The sequence below is a fragment of the Emiliania huxleyi genome (assembly GCF_000372725.1).
Source record: "Emiliania huxleyi CCMP1516 chromosome Unknown EMIHUscaffold_131, whole genome shotgun sequence".
NCBI classification, from domain to species: Eukaryota; Haptophyta; order Isochrysidales; family Noelaerhabdaceae; genus Emiliania; species Emiliania huxleyi.
This window is the reverse complement of record NW_005201277.1, coordinates 1-1,716: the sequence shown is the minus strand read 5'-3', so window position 1 is coordinate 1,716 and position 1,716 is coordinate 1. Positions and strand designations below refer to the sequence as shown.

The 1,716-nt window shown below is 66.4% G+C and overlaps 1 protein-coding gene across 1 annotated transcript in view; it reads right to left on the bottom strand.

Annotated features, from left to right (window-relative positions):
• The window catches only part of EMIHUDRAFT_440522 (Prenyl transferase), a 2,743-nt gene extending 1,265 nt beyond the window's left edge, over window positions 1–1,478 (bottom strand). The window contains exons 1-4 of the mRNA XM_005788839.1: window positions 1,405–1,478; window positions 946–1,001; window positions 811–855; window positions 345–485 (exon numbers count right to left, since the gene is read on the bottom strand). Coding sequence (XP_005788896.1) covers window positions 345–485; window positions 811–855; window positions 946–1,001; window positions 1,405–1,432 — 270 coding nt within the window. The 5' untranslated portion in view covers window positions 1,433–1,478. The remainder of the gene's footprint in view (window positions 1–344; window positions 486–810; window positions 856–945; window positions 1,002–1,404) is intronic.
• Window positions 1,479–1,716: the final 238 nt, after the last annotated feature.

Sequence of the window (1,716 nt, the reverse complement as noted above, 5' to 3'; positions counted from 1 at the left end):
TGACAATCCGGGTTGAGCACACGGAACAAGTAACACTCAGCCCCAGGGTAAGCGGAGACCGAGTCCGGGTACTAGTTGCTAAGGCACTTCAAGTTGGCGTACAGGGGGAGCAGGAAAACGCCTTTGGTCCCAGGCTATAGGGGAACTACCTTTTGGTACCAGGGGGCGGGAGGTAGGAAAGGGTTCGGGTACCGGGTGGTAGGGTAGATTAGGTTCGGGGGGGGTAGGAGAGGGTTCGGGTACTGGGTGGTAGGGTAGATTAGGTTCGGGGGGGGGAGGTAGGAGAGGGTTCGGGTACTGGGTGGTAGGGTAGCGGGCCTCACGCGCCCGGGGGCGGCGCGCACCTTTGCCAGCTCCGGGAACTGCTCGGCCGCCACCAGCAGCGGCGTCGATGGCGTGACCGGCCCAGCCGCCAGCCACCGCTTGGGCGCTCGCCGCTTCTTCTTGACTAGGCCGTCCATCGCGTCCGCCTCCGCAACCAGCTCCTGCGCCATCGCCGGCCCGAGGTATGGCCGAGATATGGCCGAGGTATGGCCGAGATATGGCCGAGGTATGGCCGAGATATGGCCGAGGTATGGCCGAGATCTGGCCGAGGTATGGCCGAGATCTGGCCGAGGTATGGCCGAGGTATGGCCGAGGTATGGCCGAGATCTGGCCGAGGTATGGCCGAGATATGGCCGAGATATGGCGAGATATGGCCGAGGTATGGCCGAGATCTGGCCGAGGTATGGCCGAGGTATGGCCGAGGTATGGCCGAGATCTGGCCGAGATCTGGCCGAGATCTGGCCGAGATATGGCGAGATGTCGCTCCTGCGCCATCGCCAGACCGACGCCGAACTCGAGGCAGGCGAGCGCCTACAACCGGTGCGATCCCGCGCGGTCTCGATCTGGTGCGATCTCGTGCAATCTCGTGCGATCTCGTGCGATCGCGAGGCTCGCGCGCGCCGTCGGCGAGTCATGGTCGTGACCAGACAGGATAGCGGCACACTGGCACGAGTTGCCTGCGTTGCGAGTAGGGGGGAGGGTGGGTTCGGGGGCCGTGGGGTAGGGGAGGGTGGGTTCGGGTACCGTTGGGTAGGGGAGGGTGGGTTCGGGTACCGGTGGGGTAGGGGAGGGTGGGTGCGCCAACATGAGGGTAGAGGACTCAGAGCGCCGCGCGGATACGAGGGGGGGGGGGGTGCGAATGTGAACTGCAGCCGACACCGTGCCCTGTCGCGCCCCAGCTGGGGGGGGCGACCAAGACGCGTGTCCGCTTCTAGGGCACGAGACACGGGGAGATACGGGGGGATACGGGGAGATCTGGGGAGATCTCCCGCTTCTAGGGTGGAGGGCCACGCGGCGGGGGCGAGATACGGGGAGATCTGGGGAGATCTGGGGAGATCTCCCGCTTCTAGGGCGAGCTGCCGATCAGCTGCGCCGTGCCGCGGCTCATGATGTGCAAGTGTTCCGAGAGGGAGACGAGGCCGCCGCAACCGCCGCCCGCGCCGCCGCCGCCTCCGCCTCCTCCTCCGCCTCCTCCTCCTCCTCCTCCTCCTCCGCCCTCGCCGCTGCTGCCGCCGGCTCGCTCAAAGGACAACATGCCCCCCTCGCACACCGACTCGAGGCCGGTGGCGATGATCTCGGTGATCGCGGCGTGGTCGAGCAGAGAGAGCTCGACGGCCGCCTGAGGGGGCAGATCGCGGGAGATCTAGCAAGATCGCAGGAGATCGCGGGAGA